This window comes from Trifolium pratense, linkage group LG4 (assembly GCF_020283565.1).
Source record: "Trifolium pratense cultivar HEN17-A07 linkage group LG4, ARS_RC_1.1, whole genome shotgun sequence".
Taxonomy (NCBI): domain Eukaryota; kingdom Viridiplantae; phylum Streptophyta; class Magnoliopsida; order Fabales; family Fabaceae; genus Trifolium; species Trifolium pratense.
In genome coordinates, this window is record NC_060062.1 from 10,549,103 (window position 1) to 10,574,717 (window position 25,615).

Consider the following 25,615-nt stretch of genomic DNA (forward strand, 5'->3'; position numbering starts at 1 on the left):
TCACAACTTCAAAACACTAAGTATGTGTTTGGTTTTGCGGTGGACAAAATTGATTTTGACAGAATTGAGTTTGACATAATTGATTTTAATAGAATTGAGTTTGATAGAATTGATTTATGTTTGGATATATTCATACAAAAGTGAGTTGAACAAAGAATTTGAGTGTAAAAATCAATTCTAGAATGAGAAGCTACAATTTCTAGCTTCAAGTAGAATCCATTCTGGAGGCAGAATCAATTCTACTTTTGAGGAACCAAACAAGTCAGAATCCATTCTACATGTCCAGAATCAATTCTGGCTACTCTAGAATTGAAACCAAACATACACTAAGACAGCTGCTAACCATTGGACCAATAGACAATTCATGTTTTCTAGTTTCCGAAGAAATACTTAAAGCAATAATTTTAATTATGGGCTTAAAAAAAATTTGAGGCCCTAATTTTTTGGAGGCCCTGGACTGGGTCCTAGTTGCCCTGGCCCAAAACCGGACTTGTTGGTTGGTTGGGTAGAGATTGCTCCTATTCATACTCCGAATGGTGTGTTAATCCTTTAGAATGTATTCATAGCATATGAGGGATTTCATTATATTGTAAGAATTTGAACGATTTTTTTGCTTATAAAAAAAAAACAACTAGAGAACAAACAACCTCAGAATTAAATATTCCAAACCAACCCAAAGAAAAAATACAATTACTCAAAAAATAGGTATTCAAATTTCGTTCTCTTCACGCGGCTCCCTGTTGTTTCTAGTTCTCTCTGCGTGTTACTGTACGAATCCTACTCACGCATGTTCACAAGTGAAGTGAACAATTGCAATTAATAATTATTTCTTGCAATTCACGTGGCCACTTCAATTTAATGTGCAAACACAACACCACATATTAAGATGACGAAATCTTTAAAAATATCATAAAAACAAAAAATTAACTCATATGAAAATTATTTATTCTGATTAAAAAAACAAAAAAATCACACTTTTTTATTTAACATGAATAAATTTGTTAGTACCAAACAAACTATTTTTTACTCTGGTTACTAATTTGTCTATGTGACTAAATTTTATTCCACGTACACATTTATATACGTAACTAAATTTTATTAATTATTGGATAAATTTACCCACAACAATTCTTTGAGATTATCCTAGAAACAACTTAACTTATATTTAAAGGATCAAATATAAAATAATCAATCTAGATATAATCATTTTATGAAAATTAATAATAGAAAAATGCTCCACGCAGTTCACGAGCTACGTTTTTTAAATATAAATAAACAATGTTTTATTTTTTGTGCAGCTCATTAATTAATCTTTTCGGTGGACCGTGTTGTGATTCATATTTCATATATAAGTGTAACAATTGCATTCATAATTCATAAGCTGGAACAAACTAAGAGTACCAATACCTAGAAGAAAAATCACATCACATAAAGCTAAAAATGGGAACAGAATCAAAGCCATTGAAAATCTACATGCTCCCATTTTTTGCACAAGGACACTTAATCCCTCTTGTAAACTTAGCTCGTTTAGTAGCTTCAAAAAACCAACAAGTAACCATCATAACAACTCCTTCCAATGCTCAACTCTTCGACAAAATAATCGAAGAAGAAAAAGCCGCCGGCCACCATATTCGTGTCCATATTATCAATTTCCCGGCTACTCAAGTCGGTCTCCCTATAGGCGTTGAAAATCTCTTTGCAGCTTCCGATAACCAAACCGCGGGTAAAATTTCCATGGCTGCTCATGTCATTAAACCCGAAATCGAAAACTTTTTGAAACAAAACCCGCCTCATGTCTTCATTCCGGATATCATGTTCACTTGGAGTGAATCCACAGCTAAAGATCTTCAAATTCCACGACTTGTTTTTAACCCTATATCAATCTTCGATGTTTGTATGATTCAAGCTATTCAATCTCATCCGGAAGCTTTTGTTTCGGATTCGGGACCTTATCAAATTCCCGGTCTTCCTCATCCACTTACATTACCAATAAAACCATCACCGGGTTTTGCTAGACTCACTGAAGCATTGATCAAAGCCGAAAATGGTTCTCATGGCGTAATTGTTAATAGTTTCGCTGAACTTGATGAAGGTTACACTGAATATTACGAGAATCTTACCGGACGAAAGGTTTGGCATGTTGGGCCTACTTCTCTCATGGTGGAAAACACCAAAGAGAAAGTAATTAATATTAGTAACGAGAAAAAACACGAGAGTCTCACTTGGCTTGACGCACAAGAACCAAATTCGGTTGTTTACATTAGTTTCGGAAGTTTATGTAGTTTATCAAATGAACAACTTATGGAGTTAGCTATTGGAATTGAAAATTCAAATCATAAATTTCTTTGGGTGGTTCATAGGAAAGAAGGCGAAGATGATGATAATTGGTTACCCAAAGGTTTCGAACAAAAGATGAAAGAAAAGAAAAGAGGAATGTTAATTAAGGGTTGGGTTCCACAAGCGTTAATATTGGATCATCCATCAATAGGTGGATTTTTAACGCATTGTGGTTGGAATGCAACCGTAGAAGCTATAAGCTCCGGAGTGCCAATGATTACAATGCCAGGATTTGGTGATCAATATTATAACGAAAAATTGGTGACCGAGGTGCATCGTATTGGTGTGGAGGTTGGTGCAGCAGAGTGGAGTATATCGCCTTATGATGCTAAGAAGACGGTGGTGAGCGCTGAGAAAATAGAGAAGGGTGTGAAGAGTTTGATGGATAGTGATGGTGAAGGCGGAGAAATAAGAAAAAGAGCTAAAGAAATGAAAGCGAAAGCATGGAAAGCCGTTCAAGAAGGTGGATCGTCGCAAAATTGTCTTACGAAACTCGTTGATTATTTTCAAAGTTTGGTGGTTCCAAAATCAGTAGAGTTAAGCTAACTAGATTGTTAGTTTCAACTTTCAATTTTCCTTTTACTCAGTTATTATGCATAATTTGATCTTCAATGTTTTCAAATTAAGTACAATTACAAATAAGTTAAAAATAAACAATGTCATTGGGGTACTGATTGTTACAACTTGCCATGCTTGAACGTGTTCACTGTATTGCAAGAAATTTTTATTGGATTGTCTTTCATAATTTAATTTGTTTGATTTTGTGGTGACAAATATTGAATTTGAATAAATTAATTTTAATAAAAATAAATTGAATCAGCCTTCATTATAAAAAAATTTAAAATAAATTGAATGTACGTGAAGTGTTTTATGTTTGAAATTGAATATATTCGATCACATAAAATGTGAGTTAACCAATTTTTAATGTAAAAATCATGTTGTAAAAAAAAATGTAAAAATCATGTTTAAATTAATAGGTACAAATTATATCTTTGAATTAAAATCAATTTTAAAAGGAAAATAATTTTTTAGACATTCAAACATTTCAAAATTAACTTTATAGCTCTAAAAATCAATTTTGCTAATCTACTACTAATATATTAAAATCGATTACCACCAAAGTTACAAATTTATCCTTATTACTTTTAACCACATTGCAAGTTTTATATTCTTCATTGTAATTTCACTAAAAAATATATATAGAAAAAATATAAGATAAATACAAAAAAAATGATATGCTTAAAAATAGAAACAAACAGATTATAGATTTGAACAAAAAAGAACAATCTATACTCATAAAAATAGCAACAAAACAGATTAATACGAGTAACTCAATAATCTATTAAACAAAAAAAGAGAATAAAGTAGTCAATAAAAAAAATTATAGAAAAAATAAAATGAATATGCATAAAATTATGAATTTAGAAATAAAAAAATAATATTTTTCATAAAGAAAAATCAATATACTATTAATGATAATCATAATAATAATAATAATAATATAATAATAATACAATAAATTTAATTACTATCAAATTTACTAAATTATCCTAAATATTCCTAATCAAATTTCTAATCTTTTATTAAAAAAACTAGTTAAAAGACTCGTGCATTCGCACGAGTCTATTATTTTTAATTTGATATTTAAGTTTGTCATTATATTATGGTAGAAAATTTATTTAGAATAAAATATTTAATTTTTTTGATATAATATCAATGATAAATTATTCAGTTTTTTTTTGTATCTGTCACAAATAATAGTCCCATGTATATTTTTTAATAAAAAAATTAGAAATTTGATTAGGAATATTTAGGATAATTTCTTGTCCAAAAAAAATATTTAGGATAATTTATTAAATTTGATAGTAGTAATTAACTTTATTGTATTATTGCTTATAAAAAAAACTTTATTGTATTATTATTATTATTATTATTATTATTATTATTAATAGTTAATAGTATATTTTTTTATGAAAAATATTGTTTATGTTTTTATTTCTATATTCGTAATTTTATGCATATTTATCTTACTTTTTATATTATTTTTTTATTTTTTTTTCTATTTTTATGCGTATATATTGTTCTGTTTTGTTTCTATCTATAATTTGTTTTGTTCATATTTTTAAGCATATCATCTTTTTTTTTTTATATTTATCTTATATTTTTTCTACATATTTGTTATTTTTGTATTTATCTTATATTTTTTCTATATATTTGTTTTTTTTTTGTATTTATCTTATATTCTTTCTATATCGTTTCTTAGGAACTTTTGTGGTAATCGATTTTAATATATTAGTAATAGATATACACATGACTATTATTTATGACAGATACATAAAAAATTGGATAATTTATCAATGATAATTATAATCAAATTTATTCATTTAATAAGTTTTACAAAAAATAGCACAATAGTTTCACTTATATTTTAACAATATTATATAACAAATTTTAAAATATTTTATTCTAAATAAATTTTCTACCATAATATAATGACAAACTTAAATATCGAATAAAAATCAATGACCCATGCAAACTAGTCGAAAATTGTCTAAAATTCAAATCCAAATCAAATTTACGTCCACTATATAAATATAAAATAATTAATCTAGATTTCATTATTTTATATTTATATTAAAAAGTAAAATGGTCCACGCAGTTCACGATCTATTTTTTTAATATATAAACGATAAATAGTGCTTTGTACCAAGAAGAAAAAAACAAGAACTCTTGACTTGAATATGGCACGTGAAATTATTGTATGAATAAGGTATACTATAAATAAAAAAGAAAAGTTTCTTTATTTTAATTACTGAAGTACTTTCTGTTGGGAAAAAAATTACCGAAGTACTTTTATTATAGAGTGGTGTATTCAATTTTTTTTTCAATCAAATAATCCGATGACTAGAATTTTATTTTTTAAGTGAATAAGTGGTACGTAATGTCTTTAGTAACTAAACTATGCTCGCAAAGATAATTGATGTATTTCTTTTAACGGCCAAATAAGAATTATATCAAGAAGCATTGAATAAAGTATAAACACTCATCAAATGTCTCAAAGTTAAGTATTATATTCATGCTGTAATAATTCAAGACTTAAAAGACTTATTCTACCAACACAATATTTCTCTTTGTCACATACTTAGAGAAAATAATCAATGTGCGGATTTCTTTGCTAAACTTGAAGCCTTCTCAAATGTCGACCTCTCCATTTGTGCTTCTCTCGATAGCATTCATGATCCTCTTAGACATAAAGATATGGAGAATGTTAACATGTGCATACATGACACATGTTAAGGTAGTAAAAATAGAAATTATGCCTTAAAATTTGTGCATTTTAACTTTTCAAGCATTAAATGTCTTGTATCATTAAATGTTAAATTTCTATATTAAAATACATTATCATGTGCCCTATATGCACATGTTAACAAGACCCTAAAGATATTCATGATTGTTTTCAGACAATTTGGTCGGCTTGTTATTTGTATATATTTGGAAAGAAAAAAAAAAGTTCGTATTTTTTGTTCTAAAACAATGACCAGTGATCAGTTGGTCGACAACATCAAGCTTCTTGTATGGTGGTGGCCTAAAGGCAAATATATATTTTTTCACTCATGATCTTATATCTTGGAATTTTTTTTTCACTCGTGATCTTATCTCTTGGTAGAGTAATCCATCGGCTTGTTTAGTCTATTGTTATGGTTGATGTTTTTCGTTGTAGTTTTGTTTGCATATATTTTCTCTTAAAAAATGAAATAATATAAATGAGTAATAAGATAAAGGCTTAATTGCACTTTTTCTCTTATCTTTATTTTAAGTTTTAATTTGATCTCTTATCTTTTAAAAATTTTAAGTTATTCCCTTATCAGTACTGGCATATCATATGGACTCCAGAAAAATGATTCAACTCTACATGTGGTGGTGGGGATGACATTTCAATCTCTGGTGGTGGTCATAACGAAGATACTTCATCTTTTTTATCTCGTCGATCCATATTTTCCTAGGAGTATTTGGTGCACGCTCTCTACGTAAGAAACTATGCAATGTCACTCAAGCAAACTCCTAATTCTCTTCAGCAGCGAATCACCCATCATATTTCCATGCTACCACTTTGTAAATTTTGAACAAGCACTACAGTAAAGAGTCTAATTGAGTCTGTAGTTTCAAAATATTTCGCCTCTTGGCAATTCAAAGACCTTCGTAAACTCTTCAAATTGATGGCAAGCATCACAATAAGGTTCCCAAAACTACCACTTCGCCAGTCTCATGATCATGGTGAGTAATCTGTCGTGATTCAGCTGCCATATGAAAACTCGATTTCATTCTATTACACCAACGCTCTAGATTTTACGCAATAGCTTGTTTTCTTCACGTGACTGTGTACTTGTTAAAAAATTATATGTTGTATGAATTGTAAAGTCACTGGCTGGGCTACCCGGCCACAATAGAGCATCAATGTCATTTACCTCATGGGGTGGAGGTTTTTTAGAATATGACGTGGCACTAAAATTTCATTAAAACATTTTGTCGAACACTTGAAGCACAGAACTTAATAACCTAAAAAAATAATCTAAAAATAACTATTTTCACTATTGTCAAACGAAACAACAACAATCTAACAACATACACTCATAATATCTAATCACATTCTCATCAAATCAAATTGTTTTAAAGATAAAACAAAAATAAACCTTAACAATGTAAAATATATGAATATAAATGAGTAAATATGAATATAAATTGACACTTACTTGATGAAAAGTAAGAGAAATGCAATTCTTTTCACTTCAAATGAATAAAATTGAAGGAGGGTGAATAATGTTAACAAAACAATCAATCAAAGAGAAAGAGAAATATCAATCGTTAGGTGGTTCAGTGGTCATTGGCGCTGAACTTGGTAGGGAGGATCGCGGTTCGATCCCCCGTAACTGCGACCGGGAGGGGGCTGAAACCACTTGATGCCAGAACTGACACCCGAACCAGATTCAACTGGTGGTGAAAGACAAAAAAGAGAAAGAGAAATAGAAAGAAACAAAAGGAGGCTACTGTTTACCAAAGCTTAGATGCATAGTCTTACAATAAGAATACATACTAGGGGAATAGGGAAGTTGAAAAGTCTAAACTACCCTTACTACTAACTAATAATAACTATATTATCTAACATCTCTCCTCAAACTCATGATACAACAATAAGAAGCATTGAGAGTTTGTCAAATAACAAACGAAAAGCATTTTCGATAATATAAATTAAAAACATCATATCTTAATATTATCCCTCAAGTCAAAGCATACTAAGCTTTAAGTTTTTTTTTTTTTGACAGTCTAAGCTTCAAGCTTCTTACAAATTTAATCGAGAAAATTAAACTAACATGTGTTTAATTCAAATCATGCAAAACATTCACTAATTATACATGTTTAATTCATAGCATTAAACACTTTTGACTCTATGTGTATAGGTGTTGACTCTATATGTATAGGTATAGTGAATACATCCCTTTGATCAAATGATAACCTGTCGATGACTATAATAGTATCATTTGCAATTATTACAGTCATAATTTGTAATTAATTATTATGGTCGACTTGATTCTAGCATGATCATTGTAATTTCAATTAAATGCATTTGTATTACCTTGTAAAAGCTTTGACATCTATAAAACTATTGTAAACCGATGAATCAAATAAAGTAATCACATTAGCATTTGTTTTCTCTGGCTTAAACCTTACGCCTATAATATATGTGTGTTGACTCATCGTAATAATGTGAATTTATATTTGTTTTTATATGTATAATTAATTTTCTTATTTGCTGCATTAGTTTTACTATATATGTACGTGTAATCTCTCAATATTAATACAATTTAATTCATATTATTACTGTTTTATAAGATGAAAGAGACAAAAAAATTTGATTTTTATACGATGAACTAGTTCGCATCCTAGAATACGAACTATGGTTTTGCAGTTTTACGCACTCACATCTTAAGTAGCGAAAGAGGTAAATTGAAAATATCAAAGCCACTATGTTTGGTCTAATGGTGAGAAATTTAATTACTATGTTATAAGTTATGAATTCGATTACCAATAATTGTAAACAAAAAAAAAGAAATATCAAACAGCGCGCATGTCCAACGGAAGTGCGAAAAGAAAAACTCTTTTCAAAATAAATAGATATTTTATTCTAAGCCCAATCAATCCAATTACTAAGGCCCAGCATCATTCCCAATACAAAAACAAAAACTAAACACATTTTGCATTTAAAAAAACTAAACCCACCGCATCATAAGCTCTCGATCAAGCAAACGGTTTGCAACCGCTGCCACCTTTCGCCATTGCATGAGAAACAAGTTGGTGTCGCACTGATATCATCTCGCCGGAAAACTCACCGGAGTTCGTTATCATCTGCCGGAAAACGCACCAGAGAACGTCCATACAGGTTTTCCTTTTTTCCCCATTTCTTTCTCTCTCCAATTTTCTCCCCCTATCCTAGCGCGATTTGTTGTAGCAATAACCGCAACTGTAAAAGAGAGTTGCGTAAACATCAGATCTCCACTCTGCATAGCACCGCTCTAAAGCGGCGTAAGGGATTCCATTGAGTGGTTTCCCTTAAGAATTGAACTGAGATTCTTTCGAACGATTTTCTTTAAACATAACTTTTTAATCTAAGTTCAATTGATTGTAAAAATCTTCCATTGTTAAATATTACTTGGTTACATCAAAATATGAGATCTCTATATGATTGTGGGATTTTTCCAATTGTCAATATACACTTATTCATCTCTTCAAATATTCTTAATTTGGATCTAGATCTAAGAAAAAGTTGGATAAGTATTTGCTCCAAACATTGAATGTGAATCAAATTTTGTTGATACAACTTTTATATTTAAAATTAAATTGATGTATTTGCTCCAAAATTTAAATCAAGTGAACCCACTTGGGTTGGTCTGATGGTATTGGATTGAGACCTTAGAGTGTGTTTTTCATTAAGGTTTAATGTCAATTCTATCTATTATCAATTTGGGTGGGCTAATTTAGCTTATTCAAATTTCTTTTTGCATCAAGTGAATCAACTTTTGTTGATACAATTTTCTTTTACATTTAGTACTAGATATGTACCTCTTAGGGTGTATTTAATATGCTAAAAAGTAATGACCGAACACGTCAATTTTAGCTGTACTGTGTTTAATTTTCAAATTTTTTTGGACAATCTGAGAGCCGACATGTACCTCTGCAGAAGTTGTATAAAATACCAAAATAACCGTTTGTCTAGCAAACATCTACAACACAAAATTTGTCTTGTGCTATTCTATCTTTTATTATTCTGTTTAGTAGTTATATTTTGCAGATCAAACGAACTCTTATGCTCCATTTACTTCAAATATACTTTATCTCTTTCTATTTTCATTTTATGAAATTTGTGTTGATTTTAGTTGCTATCAATGAAATAATTGAATCTTGAAGGTGAACAATTGTGTGTTTTTTGAAAACAATTGGTTTTGATATTTCCATATATGTATTATCTTCATTACAACGATTTGCTTCAAGACCCATGTATTCCCTCCGTCCTTAAGTATAAGACACATTTAAATTTTTTTTTTCCCTAAATATATGATTCTCTAAAAATTTCTAAATGCATTCATTACTTTTTTTTCCAAACATACTTGTTATTGATACTATCAATTTGTCAAAGGTTCTTATAATAAGGGATAAAGACAATATTTACTTTTACCAGTCTCTTTCCCAAGAGAATCGGAGGGTTAACACAAAAAAAAATGATTTTCACAATTTTACAAACACAAATTTAGGGTTTTCCTATAATAAGTTGTTTTCATAAGCTCATGAAAAATGTCACTATTTTTATAAGTTCTGCTAAACAATCACACAAAACTTATGACCACAGATAAGCTCAAATAAGTCCATCCTATATATGTTAGTTCTTCAGAGATTGACCATAAAGATTGTTAGACATAGTCATAGTATATACATAGATGAGAGCCATCCATCAATTCCATTTTATTGCTAGCCCAATGGACAACATCTATGCATCTTATTTGTGTAGATCAAGGTGTTTTTAAATGATTTATTATTATTTTTGTCACCAAATAAGTTTCCATAGCATATTAATTTCTCATCATGTTCATTTCGGTGGAGGACTAATATGGAGATACATAAAGACGGGTTGTTTTTATATTTTAATTTGATGAAAAACCTTTGGGGGACTAACGTGATATTATATTAATCTTTGAAGGACCAAGTTAAAATGTTATAAAAATAATAATTCTTTTTTTACCCATTTGGTATTTGAATATAACTATTGTTATTAAAAGTATCTCAATTTGCAAACTATTTTCGCTTGTTCACTAGTTTATATGACTAGGTTTAAGCCACTTTTCCTCAGTCTCAAAATGGTTGTGTAACACTTTTCTTGTGTATCAAGGTTTTGTATTTACGAAGTTGAAGGTTGGAAGTGCATTTGTTAACAATGTCCAGTCTTCCATTTCAAGTTGGGGACTTGATCGAGTTAAAATCCTTTGAAACTGGTTATCGTGGTGCATGGTTCAGGTGCAAGGTATATATTTCATCATTTTTGATTATTTTAGTCCGAGTATCGATTACTTAACGGTACATTTATACATTTATTAAATTAGCATTAACATTTAATCTAATTTATTAAATATTTTCTTGCGGGTTTGTTGTTCTTTCTATCAATTTGATTTTGTCATGTTTTTAGAGCACTGATTTATATTCCAATAATGATATATATATTTCAATAATGGTATAATAGTGTTTGTAAATCACAATTGTTACTTGTTATTTGTTTTTATAAAATATAAAATAATTACAAGTTTAATTTTTGTAAACGTTGAGTACTTGTATATTCTTGGTAGAAGTAAAGCAAAATGTATTGACTATTAATTAATTTAGAAAAAGATAAACAAATCATTGTTTAGAGGAGAAAATTGGAAAATATACAATATCACAAGTCTAATGTTTTAAGTACCCTGGGTTCCTCGTAGAAAATGATGAGGACATATAGAGAGTTGTTAATCATGGAATCAAAGAATTTTGATAAATTTTACTGCGCAGTTATTAGACTTGTAATTGTATATGAGTTTGAACGTTTGATGGTAAAGGGTTAGTGTAAAAGTATAAATGCTAAGATGAGAATAAAATGGATGAGTGGTTTACCTGAGACAAAATGGAATTTAGATTACGATCATTAGAGAAAAATGAAGGTAGTTTCCGTTGTCGAAAAGATAGTATAGTCTTGTTTATGATAGTGTTGACATATGTGGAGGCTCATAGAAGCACTAGTAAGATGGATTGGCTTGATGAAGGGGAAAGTTCAATAGTTAGAGATAGACCAAACCATTAAGAAAAATGTAGTGGTGAATGATTGATATATGGACTTATTTTAAACCAAGGTTCTACAACATTATTTGAGCCATGTACTGGTAAAAGACTTGGTTGTTGTAGTATATCCTATTCTCGTGTTATCAAATGGTGGCCCTGACAATTCGGTGTAGTTTGCATGAAGTTTAGAGGGGTATTAAAAGATACTAAGTGTGCTACCAATTTAAAAAGTTGTGGCTGGTCTTGTTGGAATTCAGTACTCCCTCCGTACCAAATTATATGTCACTTTACATTACTAATGAAACATTTAAAACTAGTTTTCCTATTATACCCTTCACTATTTATTATTCTCTATTCTTTCAATTCTTCGATTTATCTTTCCTATACCATTAATGAAGAATAATTTTGTAAACTAACTCATAATTTTTTTTCCATACAATATTAATTACATTTCTTAATTTGTGTAATTTTGCCAAAGTGACTTATATTGTGGTACGGAGGGAGTACTATACAAAATTACTTAGCAAAAACTTTTTTCCACCACCTATATCCAGCCCACGAGACCGCCTAATCTGGTTCGGGGGTCAATTCTGACATCAAGTGCTTCCAATCCCCTCCCGATCGCAGTTGTGGGGATCGAACCGTGGTCTTCCCTACCAAGTCCAGCGCCAATCACCACTGGATCAAGTAACGATTGATTAACAAAAACATTGTTGTTGGTGAGTAATAGAGATTATAATTTCTAGAAATAAGCCTATCAATATTATTAGATGTCATGATTTTGAGCTTGACATGTACTGTATCTAGATGTGAAAGGAATTGGAGTTTGTTTGAGCTAAGTAATGATCACAACATTATTAATTTCATTTTCATAGCCTAATGATTTATTGTAGTAAAAAAAAAATAGAATTGTATCAATCGTTAGTAGGTTTTGTGGTGAGTGATGTCGAACTTGTTAGGAAATACCATGGTTCGATCCCCTGCAACTGCGATCGGGAGGAGACTTAAACCACTTGCTAGCAGAGTATGACAGACTGAGCCATGCTGGCATGGGCATAACTAAAATAAGTTGCGGCTACTTGAGCACTACAGAACCTTCTAGAAAGTGAGCCTTGTTGAGCAAGGCAACAAAGAAAACTCTAAATTTTCTATATATACCTCTTTAGAAGGATGCCATTTAAGAAGACATTGTTGATGTCTATTTGTTGAATTATCCATTTATTTGTGAGGGCAAGCAGGAGAATTAGTCTGATGGTGACTAGCTTGATGACAAGTGAAAAGGTTGCATGGAAATCAAAGCCATGGAGCTGGTGAAAACCCTTGACAACTAAGCGGACTTTATAGTTGTTTAATGTGCCATCTGCATTTTTCTTGACACGAAGCACCCAATTGCACCCAACAACCTTTCTATTTGGAGGAAGAGGTACAATGCACCAAGTTTTGTTCCATTCTATGGAAGAGAACTACTCTTTCATGGCTGCCAACCACTCGCGGGCCGTTAGGGCTTGTTTGATAGTACGAGTCTCTAAATGACCAAGGTAGACTGATGATGCCTGGGTAGGAAAATGCTGATTTTGGTTTGGGTTTGAATTGAATTAGTGGTTGGGTATGGGGGAATATTGGATTGGGGTGAGAAGGGTGAGACAAGAGAATAGGATTTAGAAGGAATTGAAAAGAGGAACTTGTTGCAAGGAGGTTTGTAGGGGACACACACGTAAACAACATTTATAAAAGGGTAAATACTTAAGGGACCAAGAACAACAACAACAACAACATCATCAACAAGAAGAACAAGAACAACATCATCAACATTACCAAGAACAACCACAACATCATAACTGAAGGGACCAAGAACAACAACAATGACATCATCAAGAGCAAAATGAAAAACAAGAACAATGCAGCAACAAAATTTCTAGGTTCCTATGAGTTTTCTGGCGAAGAACTCACCGGAGAAGATGACCTGCGGCGGCGGAGGTGCGGCGGCGACGGTGGAGAGGCACTGAAACTTGTTCTTCTCTTCATGAAGGTCATAAAGGTGGTTGTCTCGTGTAAAACGGAGCTCTGGACAGGGAGAAAAACACATTTGAAGTAGAATAATCTCGTCGGAATTTGGAAATTCATGGCGGCCCTGATGAACACGAAGAACATGTCGAAGATTGAGCCTAAATACTGGAATAAACATAAAGTGGCAACATTGGGGTAACAGATTAATTAACACCATTAACAAAAAGATGAAAAAGATGAAAAATAGCTTCAATGTATTAATGTCTAAGGATAGATTCAACACTTACTAGAATAATTAGCATTTTAGATTACACAAATAGAGAGGAAAAAACATTGGTGGTAGTGGAGAAATGGTGATGGTTATGGTGGTGGTGGAGAAATGGTGGTCTTCATTGCAGCTTCTAACACCTCTAATGTGTTGGGTGTGAAGGGGTGAATTTAGTCCCACATTGTTAAGAGAGATATAGTCTGTGTAGTGTTTATATAATATACTACCTCTGTGCTAAATATAAAACCCTTTTTAAATTTTTCTTTGTCCCCTTTTATAAGACCCCTTTCATATTTTCAAGAGCATTAATTATTTCTTTTCCAACATACCCCTAATTAAAGGGCGCATATTTTTCTATAATCTGTAATAAATACTTTAAAAACAATAACTTATTCTCTTTCTTGAAGGATAAAATTGTAAAAACAATAACAATTGTCAACAAATTTAATGTCACACCTCACTTTTTTGATCTCCTCAATTTTCTCAACGGGGTTTTATAATTAGGGATAAAGGTAGTAGTTTAGACAAGTTTCACCTTGCAAGTCGGTTTTGTAGGCTGCTATCAGGTTTCCACTATCAAATTTCACCCAACTCAAAATTCTAAGATGATATAAGAGTCTCCAAGATTTGTCGGGTCACCTGCTCTATCAGGTTTGCGCTACGGATCACCACGCGTCAAGCCCAATAGTACTGGGTGTGAAGGGTGTGTGAAAGTTCTAAGATGACCTGAACATGAGTTTATAAGTAGAGACAATCCTTACCTTAATGCCTATACTTAACAAAGCATTTTTCATTTTTATGTTTTTTCAAAATAGTCACGCTGTAGGAGGGAGGGGCCAAGGCACCAGGGGATTTCCAAACTCCACGGGATACTCTAACCCCGTTGAGTATGAGTTTGAGGTTTTACTTTTCTTTCTCGTTGAAAATTGAGACTGGTATATGATACCACACTTTATGGGTTTGGACAGGGCAAAATCCGTCTCCGCCCCACCCAATTGTAATGCTTAATCTCGAGAGGGATTCTAGGGTTTGGAAGCACTTGAGAAACACCTTGGGTAGCTAGTAATCAGTGGAGGAAGGATCAAAGTTCTTTATAATGGATTTTTTAAGTGAAATCTATCAAGTGAGGGGTTGAGAGTAAATGAGAGAAATTGGGGATAACTCTTGCTGAGCAATTGAGAACAATTTTTTGGTCAATTTTGTAACTCTCTTTGTTGTATGAGAGTTTTAGAGAAAATAGAGTTTGTTCTTGGAGAACTCTAGAAACTATTTTTTTTGTAACTTGTGTATCTCATGTAAACATTCATTGATGGTGGATCAGAGAGCTGCTCTTTCCTCCGACGTAGGTTAATTTGGGCTGAACTAAGTAAACTATGTTGGTGTGTTTGTTCCTCTACTTCGTGTTGCTTGGTTTGTTTGTGGTTTTGCTTTATACATAGTTGCTATATTATTGTTTGCTCTACTCTTTGTTCTTATTGAATTTGAACTAAAGGTTCAAATTGACAACAAATAATTCATTCCTTATTTGTGCTATCGGCCTTCTCCAAAATACGTTTTTGTTGGGTTGCTCAACTATTGTCCCTCTTTTTTTGGACATGTTTATGAATTTCAAATTTTACATTCGGTGGCCTTATCTTATAATATTCTTTCAGATTATAAAGATTAGAGAGAAAGGCGGTGTTATGTCCTATCAATTGGAGTATCCTGATTACCCTGATCAAAGTATGTTTTTGCCGTTTTTGCTTCAAGTTATAAATTTGAATTTTTTGTTGTCTAATGAGACTATAAAAAAGTTGTACTTTTAACATATTTACAATAAATATGAGTTAACGTGATTGTTAATTCCAATCCATTAGCAACAAATACCTAAGACATATTTAACATGTGAGAAATTATTCAAACCAAGTAGTCATATGCACCAAGCTTGCTACAAATTATCTATTTAATGGTGAACCTGTCCAATCAACATCAGAGTAGCCAACATCAATGTTACCCTTGTTTTCATAAAGTAATCTTGGTAGGAGCACTACATGGTTTGGAGCTGGACTCGGTAGGGAGCATCACAGTTAGATCCCCTGCAATTGCAATCGAGAGGGAGCTGGAATGACTTGATGCCAGAACTGACCCCCGAACCAGATTAGGCGGTCCAGTGGGCCGGATACTGGTGGTGAAAACCAAAAATAAAAAATAAAAAAATCAACTTACGACAACTAACACATGTAATATCAGTCCTTGCAGTGCAACGTAATTAAGTTTGTTAATTAGACATCACTATCTACTAGGGTCCTGCAATGGAACCCCCTGACTTGGTTATAGCTTGACGTTGGAATCTATATGAGTATCACCTGACAATCAAGCATGTAGAAAGGCATTTTTTATATCCTAGAAGCCTCTAGATTCATGCTCTGCTCCAATTGACTTCCAATTACTCTAATCTTCCTCTAATCCTGCACAAGAACAGAAGTATAAGTGATGGTAACAAAGTAAGGTTGGGTATGAGTGAGTTCACTAATGTGTATTAAGTTAAATGGTCAACTAGGGTCATAAGTATGCAATCCAAAGTAAGTGTGGGTAGGGGACTAGTTTTGCCAATTCCTAGACATTTGGTTTGTGATCTGTTAGCTAAAGTAACACTAGGGAGTGTGTCCATATAAGTGAGATGGGAGAAAAGCAACTTGTTACCAGACATATGATCAGAGGCGCTTCAGTCAAGGATCCAAGGTCCAAGTGAAGAAGAATGTGTAACAATCGCAATAGGATTATCAGTTTGAGCAACGAAGGATACTAGTGTGGTGGTTTGCATTTGTGCCTTGATCTTGAGGTACTCATTATACCCTGCAGTCGAAAGGAAAACTTACTTTATTACAGTTGATTAGCTTTGTTTGCATCTCAACACCAAAGCAATTGCAATAGTTGCAACGAGGCCGAGTCTGATTATTTCATGTCCTCCTCTTTAGGGTTGGGAACAGGCCAGGCCAGGCCTTGATAGGCCTGAGCCTGGCCTACGATTTTTCTTCAGGCCTGGCCTGCGGCCTATCAAATGTTATTTTTTTTTGGCCTGGCCTGACCTTGTAGCCTATTTAAAAGCCTGTGTAACATTAAAGCTTCTCTATATAGTTTTTTTAAATAGGCTAAACAGGCCTTAAAAAGTTCACATTTAAATTTTTATAATTTCTACAACATTAAGAAAAAGCTAATAATATGATTAGCACAATAATTAAAAACTAATAAAATAACAAATACGATTACGACAAAGTCGCCATAATACAAATTGTTTGCTAAGTGTAGTCCGCAACAAGCCAACAACCAAAATATAGGATGAGTTGCTACTTGCTCGAGAGAATAAGAGATGGAATGGAGGTAGGGTTTCTATTTTTAATTTATATGCGTGAAATATAAAAACAAATATATTTTCTCTGTTTTGTTAAAAAAAAAAAAATCTCTGATATTTTGTATTTATATAAATAATATTTTTTTATAAGATATAAATAATAATTATTATAAACAGGTCGGCCTATCAGGCTTCGTAGGCCTTTTTAGAAGCCTAAGTCTGCCCTATTTATGTAGACAGGCCGTTTTCAAAGCCTAAGCCTGACATTTTTAATAATCTGGCCAGGCCAGGCTTATACAGGCCGAAGGCCCCTGTAGGCCGCCTGGCCTATTCCCAACCCTACTCCTCTTCCACCTTGTTGATAAGAGTTTGAGGGAAGCACACTAGCGTGAACTGGCACATTGAGAGAAGTAATGTTTGCCCAAATAGCTTTGCATTTCCATGTCTTGTTTCTTTATGGCAATAAGATCAAGATAAAGTTGTATAAACAATTGGCATCGTTGGAATATGTCGTCTCCGCCCCTTGGACTGTTTGAGCAAATAGTCCTCATGACCTTTTGTCCTTGAAACCAAAGCTCAACAGTAAAGATCAGAGGAAGAGTAGTGAAAATGAAAGTGGAAGAAGAGACAACAAAAAATCTGGTGTCGAACATGATGATTTACGCAAGGCGAAAGAGGAAATGTTGCTAAAAAATCACCAAATAATGAAAAACACCTCAGAATATGAGAGAGGGGGCTCGGGGACGGCCAACGCTGGTGGCTGGAGATAGTTGCACATGTGCTCATGCGTGGATCTGGTGACAAATAGTTGGGAGTTCGGAGGGAACAGGAAGTTCTTTGATGACTATTAAACAAGAGGAGGTTTATCATATCGTAACATTGAGGACATAATTAAATTAGAAGGGGATAATATTGTTATAGTAGAGAAGAATGGGGAACTAAAGAGTTTGGATTAGTTAGGTGAGTGAGTTAGTTAGCAAACAAAGATATTTAGATAAATAGAGGATAGAGATGAGATAATGGTGAAAATTATTCTGTACATTGGATAAGAGTTGCGAAAGAAGTAATCCTTTGTGAAGGGGAAACCCTTTGTAGACAGACCTCTCTTGATGCTCATTCATTGGATATCCTTCTTTTCATTTGTTTTTATCAACTTCCTCTCTCTTTATGCAATTGATGATATTTTTGTATTGGGAAGTGTTAATTGAGAGGAAGAGGAGAGAACCTAGTTTGGAATTTCATGAATTCCTTTTGAATATTTCTATTAAATGAAAACTGAGTGTTATAGAATTTGTGTGGTGCTTAACCTGCACACAGCTGGGGCTAAACCTGCAGGCTAAACCTGCACCCATATCTAACAAAATTGCTCTGCAAGCTCGCTGGCTCTAAAGGCAGCTATAACTGCCGGAGCTTATGTGGTACACCTTTATCGGGCACTAAACTGCTGAGGTAGCACGCTCTAACTAACTGATAGAAGTCATTAACAAAACATTAGACAAGCTGCTAATAGTGTAGCAGCTAACCCATGAGATAACACTCACATACTCACACAGGAAGGGATTCTAGTGTTGTCATGGTTTGACCAGTATATACTTATTACTTAGCCACAAGTTCAATGATTTTTTGAATTTATGTAGCCTTTTGATATTATAAAAGAACAATGAGACACTGCTAGAAATATTGTTAGAATGTTGAACGATTGCTATCGATCAATCCATCTCATTGTATGGGAAAAGACTTGGATGTTGCTGCTGATCAATGATTGGTGCTTGCTGACTTGTTGTAACCAAGACTTGATGAGGAAAATAATCATTAAAATTGAAACATTATTAGGAGTGGAAATGTATGTTGAAAAATGGTTGAGGAAATCTTAGCGAGTGAGGTTTTTGGAACAAATATCGGTCATAGTAAGCAGCAATACCACCACAAAGTTGGAGAGTATAATGGAATTGTGTCTAGAGTGGACTGACAGTATAAGAACGACATAATTATAATAGCGAGTTATTAATTACATGGCTAATTATAAGTTGCAATAGTCCCTAAATTACTCTGTTTGAGCATTAATTGACTTCATATGAAGATATTTTTCACAAGTTAAGAGAGCTGTTCAATACTAAGACTTTTTTCATAGAAGTTTACCTTTGTCTTCTTAAAATTCAATAGTTTATATCCCCATGAAATTTAGAGAATTATCATCCTAGTTGCAATAATAACAAATCATTTGAAGTTAATAATTGTAATACTACTTGTTTGTAGAGAAAACTTACATCAAGGTGTATCAAATTTCCCCTTATAATAGCAAGTCAAAGGGCTCCAAGAAGGAACTGATGGTGCGGCCTTGCTATCCTACCATCTATCGTAAAAGTGAAAAGCTTGATGTCAATACCATCTCAGAAGTGATAGTTATTGTTGATGACGCATGGAAGGTTGGGGATTTGGTAGATTGGTTTTCTGATGGTTGCTATTGGTGTGGAACAGTCACTGAAGTATTTGGAGATGATAAAGTTCAGGTAATATAAGTAGTTTTTGTTGACTAATGCTATGGTTAACGATAGATTAAATACCGTTAATCTTGACGGGTCTCAATAACATATCAAATGATTTCCAATTTTTCTAAATTTTTTTATGGATGATCTATATGATATAAACTTTCGATCGAACGGTGAATTTTGTAAAATTCGTATTCGTTATAATGTTAGAATTTGCCGTTTTTGTTACTTAAATTTGATACCTGATTTTGGAATTTTTATGAGCTAAAAGTAATTTTTTTTAATGACATTTTCTCTTTAATTTGTGGACTCCTTTAATCTTTTTAATAATGACTTCATAGTGTTAAATATACCAAACCGTGGGAAATTGTTAGCTCAAGCTCTTTGGTTGTGGTTTCAACAATGGGTGAGAGTTCGTTGCAACAATTAAGTAGTGTAGCGCCATAATCTTTGCCCAAATTGCCACCAGGATACCAAAAATAGGAGGCTCCAAGCCAAATGTCTTGGAATTGGATAAACTAGTCCCCTACCCACACTTCCTTCGAGATAGTTCTTTTTGTAAGGTCTTTGTGTTGAGAGTTCTCGTTGGGTTGTTTTGTCTCTTCCTTATATTCTTCAGTTTTCAATGCTTTTACAGAGTTCTCCAAGTGGTTTTTCCATATTTATCAAATAAAGATCAGTTTATGATTATATTTCTTTTATTTCTTGCCCCACTATTGTTTTCACTTCCTGATACTGAGATGCATTATCATATAAGAACTTTTTATATCCTTGCTTACACTTAATAGAGAAGAGATAATTGAAAATGAGACTTGTTAATGTAATGTTCTTATGTGAAATCAAGGTTCTTTTGTACTTTCAATTAATGCTTTGTAATCATAATTTTATTACCGCCGCCTGAGAATATGGATTATTTGAATATGCATCATATGAACAGATTCATTTCTTTCCTGCTTCATTTTTTCTGGCATCTAATTTGGTGCATTTAGTAGTTATGGTTTTATTTTGTTGCTGATTCTACCAAGATTTGGGCAAATGATACTATTGATTTACAATATAAATTGTCTTTCTAGGTTGATTTGCTACCTCATCCGTTGGGTGAAGGTGACACGTACAAAGCTTTAACCAAGGACCTGCGCCCTTCCTTGGACTGGAGCCCAGAGAAAGGTTGGACTGTGCGAATGCCTACGGTGTGTATAATCCCTTATTTTAATTTAGCTTTCCATATGCATATATGTTTTTTCTTGTTAAATTTTGTGCCTAAACTCTATTAATAAATGATATGATATTTCCTTCTAATAAGGTTCATACTTCATAGTGTCATTTTTTCGCTTTCAAATTTAGTGGATTCCTTATATTTTGTAAATCTAGTTAAAGATTCCTTCCATTGAGTGCCTTAATTGAAACATGGATTTCGTGGAGAATTCATGTTTTTGAAAATGAGGAACATGGGTTTCGTTTACACAAAATAAACTATAATAAGAGTATGGGAAGCTTGAATTTAGTGCTAGATAGTTTTCTGCAAAAGCCTTGTTTGTTTGTTGTCCAATTGAAAGGAATTTGACTGCCTTAACAAAATAGAGTAATCGTGGAATCATTTCATGTAATTATGGCTCTTCGTACATATAATATTCTCTGAATCCCAACTTCCATTTGCTCTTCTCTCTTACATCTTCTCTTTTATATCTCTCATTCTCACTTCCTTTCCAATCACATCTCTGATTTTATCTTCAATTCTTTTCGTTTCTTTCCTATTTCTCTTTCTATGCTCTACACCACTAACACCCCAAGGGGTGAGAAACTATTCTCCAAATTCTCAAAAAGAATCTTTTCCCTAAATCTTTATCCATATTTTTTGGTGTGTAATTCAGATATGGATTCCATACATGTCTCATCTATTTTCTTTTTCGACAACTGGGAGAAACTTTATCCAAACAATATTGCAAAGTGGTGTCAACCAACCAATTTTGCAAAACTTTAATACTTGCAGTAGGCATTTCAACTGTAAAATTCAACATGCGTTTGACATTGCATGATAGTTAGTCTCTATACTTGAATAGTTGAATTTGCAACAACCTATGATAAATCAAAAATATTGTAATGAAGATTAAGAGTAGTATGTTTACCTAGGGGGTTAATTAGATAAAAGGCTGAATCACCTGGATCAACAAGAACTGTTGTTGCATCACTTAATGCCATTGTTCATGATTATTATCAAGCCAACGTAGTGGAGGAATAGTAGTTTTTGGTTCAAGAGAGTTATAAGAAAGTTGTGGAGTAGTAGTGTTGAGATCCAACAACTACTCGAAACGAAGCTAAAGTTCTCCTCAGAAGACTTGGGCAATCCTCAGCAATATGGCTCCATCATTCTCTCAGAGAGTATATCAGAGATTTGTTAGGGAAAACAAATATGGCAAAAACAAAACCCATCTCATCATCCATATGATTATAGGTTGTAAACTATCCAGAACTGGCTCTAATTTTCTCCATGAGGCCTCTTACTTTACATAAGTGGTAGGTGCTCTGGATAATAGAAGGTCCACTTCTGGGGCCCAGCCTCTTGGATCTTGATGGATAGTAGTAAAGATTGTAAATTGAATCCTAAGTTGGCTCAAGAGGAATATTTCTTGGGGACTGCACCTCAAACCTGTATCTCCAGCAGCCCCAGTCTCCCTTAAAATGTACTCCCTCCATCCCTTATTAGAAGCCCCCATTGATATTTTTCACGCATATTAAGAAAAGTTGATAGTGTAATTAATATGTATTTTTTGGGTGTTACAATTACTAAATTGGCCTTAGTGAAAAGATATATTTGTAGTTGACTTTTCGGGTTCCAATGTAAAGTAGGGTTATGGTTGGAAAAGTATTAATAAATGTGTCTAGGAATTTTAAAAGGGCTTATATTTAGGGACACATTTTATCTTTAAAAGGGGGCTTGTAATTAGGGATGGAGCTGGATTTCACGTTCCAATCTTCCATGCTTGCACAAAGCACATGGAGCTGGATTTGATGTTTGTAAGTGAAAGAGAAATAACTCAAGGTTCTGCATGTTCCTGCCTCACCTCTCACAAAGGCTCCTCGTCTTCTAGATTTGAGGCTCTGCATTCCAAGCTCAATTTGTGCGACATTTTCCTTTGCCTTGGAAAGTATCACAATACTGTTTCAATTAATTACTTGTCTTTATATTGGTTATGTTCTGCTTCTGCAAGTTTGTTTAGGTAATTAAAGATTAAAAAAACATTTACATATAACAGTTTGAATGATGAGTGCTTCATTTTCTTGCAAAATTTGCAGGCTGGATGCAGGTGTCCTGCTCGGATAATGAATCCAGAAAATTCAGGTACAACATTATTAAAAATACTGTTTTGATTTCTTTTGTTTGACACATTTGTTGACTGTGGTTATTTTGTGTTTCAACTAGTGTAGATAGCAATTTTTTAGGAAGAATTTTATGTTTTCTTGATTTATGTTCTCGATCAAACAGTCAATCAGAGCTAGGTCTATGTAAACATAGTATTTATTTCGATACTCTCAGTTAACCCCTTCTCATAATGGGAGTATGTAAACTATTGTGGTTTAGTCGAGTGCAGCGTGAAGTTGTTATCGGGCAAAAAAGATATACTAATTTCTGATTTGATTATAAAACCTGTGTTCCTAATATTAGTGATCCATACTTGTCAAATTGTTCTTTGGTGGTCGATGATTGTGGAAATAAACCTACTTTTGTTTCATTTTTTGCCAAATTGTCATTTTAACCTCAAACTGCTTTTGCTATTGCAGGGAATGTTGTGAACATAAATGCTGCTAAAGATGTAGCGGTGGACGTTGGTCAGCCTTCATATACATCCACGGAGAGGAGAGAGCAACGCAACTCTGTTGGAAACGGTGTGAATATTGAGAAGTTCGCCAGCAATAAAAATGGAGGAACATGTGTTTCAAGCTCACATATTACGGATTCATCAATTGAGAATTTTGAAAGCACTGCGATAAATAGTGGATATCATGATGAGTATCCTACAAAGAAGATGAAAATCAACACTGGCCTTCGTCTGAATTCCATGTTTTCAAATACGACGGAATCAGGTATTCTGGACTTGGAGGAACTTCTAAATAGGATTAAATGGTTAAGAAGTATGATGAAGTGTGAGATACCTTTATCAGGTAATAAACACCCTTCTTGGAAATTTTTGCAACATCATGCGCCATGCAAATAATTGTTTTCCAACAAATGTAAGAAGAACCCAGCATACAATCTGATGTTTGTAGTTTTGTTGATAGTGTGCATTGTCCATTTTTTGGTTTCAGGAATGTGTATTTTGGCTAGTTTCTCATTTGGTTTATGGCTTCCATTTTTTGTAAAATGATTTTCCCTAATGATATGTGGCTCAAATTTGCCTCTATTTTTGACATTCTGTGCTCTTGTACGAAATCCTTACTGTTAGTTGTTGCATTGAAATGTAATATAGCTTCACTATACCACTATAATATAGACAGGGGATGTGCGGTTAGATCCCAATAACACAAGGAAGATAGCGTCAACTCGAACTAAACAAGAGTTTTCCAGGAATAGATATTAAAAAAATCCAAGGCATTCTCTTACAATTTTGTGTATTTTTTTTACTTTAATGTAAATCTTGGTGTCATCTTTGGTCTTCGAGGCTTTGCTAGGGTTTTGAATTGACAGTGCATAGTGATCTTTATTTGTGATTTCATTGTGGGGCACTTATCATATTTTCGGTCTATCTCAGACAGTGTTCATTGCAAATGATTGTTTTGCAATTTTTCGGTGGTATAAAAGTCGTGAAGAATTTTTCTCGTGACGACTAGTGATTCTCTATAGATACTCTGATTTTGACCAACGTTCATCAACACACACTATAGTTTTTTTTTTTTCCAACGTAGCCGGTCATTACGATTCTTTCACTTATGGATCACCCTCCTCCTCATCCACCGCCCCTATATCTTGTTGTAGTGAATATCATCTCAATTGTTGAAAACATTTTTTTTGGCTACTCCATCAATACTGGGATCAAGATCTATTGTCTTTGTTGGTGATTTTATGTTTTCCTGCTTGTGTGTTACTCTTTTTAGTTTGCTTCAAGTGGAGTGTTTGCTAAAATGCTCAATAATGACTCAGTTTTTGTTTTTGGATACTAATAATGACTCGTTTTATGTACCAAAAAAAAATGACTCGTTTTATTGATACTATATTTCAAGGGATCTTAGATGGCTTTCAACAAATCTAGCATCCTTTTAGCAAAAAAAAATCTAGCATCCTTTCAGCTTCACAAATGACTTGTCAACACGTGGTTCGATTGGTCGTCTTAGAGACCACCTATAGTCGATTTGAGATAACATCTCCAAATATATATTTTTTCGTAAATGGATGAGATTAAAGAATCTGGATCTCATATTATTATTGACTTTTGAGTTTTGACTGTATGTGAAAAACATTAGTTTGATTGTTAAGATTAGGTTTTTGGTTTGATAACGCCCTATTTTTACCTTATGAAATTTTAATATGTATTTGTTAGTGCTATTACTGATGTCAAAATATGGATAGGCAATGTCGTAACTTATTATCTCAATTACATTTGAATGAATGAAGCTTTATTTTTTTTGTCAAAAAAATGTTATGAGTAGCTTATAATAAACAATTTTAACAACTGAGTTTTTTTTTTTTCTTTCTTTTCTAACTCACTGTAATTAGGAATGATTTTGACTTCAGTAGGCACCTCAAGGTTTCCAACACAGCTTAAGTTTCTTGAGCCTGTTACGAAACTAATTATTGAGTCGGCAACGAAACATTTGAGTTATTTTTACGAGGGT

At 32.9% G+C, this 25,615-nt stretch overlaps 2 protein-coding genes across 3 annotated transcripts; both read left to right on the top strand.

Moving 5' to 3' along the window:
* The first annotated feature begins 1,297 nt into the window (after positions 1 to 1,297).
* LOC123921763 (UDP-glucose flavonoid 3-O-glucosyltransferase 7-like) lies at positions 1,298 to 3,105 on the top strand. Its single transcript, XM_045974431.1, has one exon. The coding sequence runs from the start codon at positions 1,441 to 1,443 to the stop codon at positions 2,881 to 2,883; it is 1,443 nt and encodes a 480-aa protein (XP_045830387.1). The 5' UTR covers positions 1,298 to 1,440; the 3' UTR covers positions 2,884 to 3,105.
* Positions 3,106 to 8,601: 5,496 nt separating this feature from the next.
* LOC123921765 lies at positions 8,602 to 24,262 on the top strand. Of its 2 annotated transcripts, XM_045974433.1 has the most exons (7): positions 8,602 to 8,773; positions 10,775 to 10,906; positions 15,619 to 15,688; positions 19,554 to 19,807; positions 20,860 to 20,976; positions 23,081 to 23,126; positions 23,567 to 24,262. In XM_045974433.1, exons 2-7 carry the CDS (start codon positions 10,820 to 10,822, stop codon positions 23,998 to 24,000), a joined length of 1,008 nt encoding a protein of 335 aa, XP_045830389.1. In that variant the 5' UTR covers positions 8,602 to 8,773; positions 10,775 to 10,819; the 3' UTR covers positions 24,001 to 24,262. The 2 variants fall into 2 exon arrangements, with proteins under 2 accessions (XP_045830389.1, XP_045830390.1); XM_045974434.1 differs by lacking the exon at positions 15,619 to 15,688.
* The last annotated feature ends 1,353 nt before the right edge of the window (positions 24,263 to 25,615 follow it).

Bases quoted from the DNA above. Each gene is read 5' to 3' on its own strand.
- LOC123921763 (XM_045974431.1), top strand. From the start codon at position 1,441: ATGGGAACAGAATCAAAGCCATTGAAAATCTACATGCTCCCATTTTTT.
- LOC123921765 (XM_045974433.1), top strand. From the start codon at position 10,820: ATGTCCAGTCTTCCATTTCAAGTTGGGGACTTGATCGAGTTAAAATCC. The intron at 15,689-19,553 runs GTATGTTTTTGC...ACTTGTTTGTAG, and splicing joins TCCTGATTACCCTGATCAAA to AGAAAACTTACATCAAGGTG. The intron at 19,808-20,859 runs GTAATATAAGTA...TTGTCTTTCTAG, and splicing joins TTGGAGATGATAAAGTTCAG to GTTGATTTGCTACCTCATCC.